At 46.4% G+C, this 1,535-nt stretch overlaps 1 protein-coding gene across 1 annotated transcript in view; it reads left to right on the top strand.

Annotated features, from left to right (window-relative positions):
* The first annotated feature begins 480 nt into the window (after positions 1 to 480).
* Positions 481 to 1,535, top strand: part of syt7a (synaptotagmin VIIa) — a 74,452-nt gene continuing 73,397 nt past the window's right edge. The window contains exon 1 of the mRNA XM_087178276.1: positions 481 to 710. Within this exon, the coding sequence (XP_087034402.1) occupies positions 677 to 710 (34 nt within the window). The 5' untranslated portion in view covers positions 481 to 676. The remainder of the gene's footprint in view (positions 711 to 1,535) is intronic.

The raw sequence follows: 1,535 nt of genomic DNA on the forward strand, positions 1-1,535 counted from the left end.
TCAAGCCCAGTTTGTTGGGCTGTAACTACACTCCTCGGTAGCCTCCATGTAATTTTAAACTGATAAATCAATGGAGAAATCAATGCCAGTGGCAGCAGATCAAACAGGCGGTGAAGACTTCTTCACACAGCTGCAAAAGTCACTTTTCCCCATTTTGTCCTCTGAGCCACTGTGAACCGGTGGTTATTAGAGAGAGAGAGAGAGAGAGAGAGAGAGAGAGAGAAGAGAGAGAGGGAGAGAGAGGGAGAGAGTGAGAGTGAAAGAGAGAGAGAGAGAGAGGGAGAGAGTGAGAGAGAGAGAGAGAGAGAGAGACAGAGAGAGAGATAGAGGGAGGGAGATAGAGTGAAGGAGAGAGAGAGCGAGAGAGAGGGAGAGAGAGAGAGACAGAGAGAGAGAGATAGAGGGAGGGAGATAGAGTGAAGGAGAGAGAGAGAGAGAGAGAGAGAGAGAGAGAGAGGGAGAGAGAGAGAGAGAGAGAGAGAGAGAGAGAGGGAGTCTCAAACTGGTTAGCCTACCTATCCACTAGGAGGAGAGGAGAGGCTGTTGAGGAGCAACAAAACAACAAACAGCTACTACTACAAACCACATCAGCGGAGTTCACGATACACGCCAGAGGAGTACCAACAAAATAATTGAGACAACGCCATCGTATTAGCCTCGGAGTGAAATAACAGCCATGTATCTGAACAGGGAAGAGGACAATAGCAAAGGTAAGATCCTGTTAAGAATTGTCACTCTTTGCGAAGAGCATCCTGACAGTTTCAAGGTGTTTCATTTCTGACCCGCTGTTTCTCTTTGAGGTGACTGCCTGACATGAAAAGGTGGGGATGTACTGTCACACATCCTCCGTTAACGTGTGTGGCTTTTTCTTTTCTAAACAGCCTTATCATTTGGCATGGACCGGTGATGTTGATGAAAAGTGTGGGCTGTCATTATGTAATATCAGTGCAGTTAATTGCCTCCTAGGAGGATGCTTATCATTTGCCCAATCCTGCATTTATTTCAATGCACCGTGAACGATTAATTGTGAATCTGTTGTAGACAGAGACACTTTGTCATATGCATAATTTTTTGCCGGTGTGCACTGGCTTGTCTTGTTAATGTTTTGGACATTTACAATAGCCTACTTAAGGGCAAGATAACACAAGGTCAAAGCCTTTAGCTACAGTGAAACTCAAGTGTTCTGTAGGTTATATGTGGTGCTTTACAGCTGCCAACATCCTGCACAAATACTAACGAAATGGGCTGCAGCTTATTACTTAACGGGGATGGGTAACCGTGCAGCAGCGAGAGGGGTAAAGAGGGTACAAAGGAGGCATATTTGAGTAATCTCTCCCACGTGTTTTTGAGGCGTGATTTCTTCTCTCATCGAGTGCCCACAAACACACTCGACTCGTGTCCCCTGCTGTTACCATGAAGCATAGATAACTCTCTGGGGCTAAGAGGTAATGCTAATGACCACCTAAATCTTCAGGTTATACGAGAATAACACCTGCTGCTACCGAGGACCGGGGAGGGGAGGGAGGAGGGAGGGC

The sequence above is a fragment of the Seriola lalandi genome, unplaced genomic scaffold (genome assembly GCF_002814215.2).
Source record: "Seriola lalandi dorsalis isolate HSWRI2012SDOR001 ecotype SW California unplaced genomic scaffold, Sedor1 jcf7180002054682, whole genome shotgun sequence".
NCBI classification, from domain to species: Eukaryota; Metazoa; Chordata; class Actinopteri; order Carangiformes; family Carangidae; genus Seriola; species Seriola lalandi.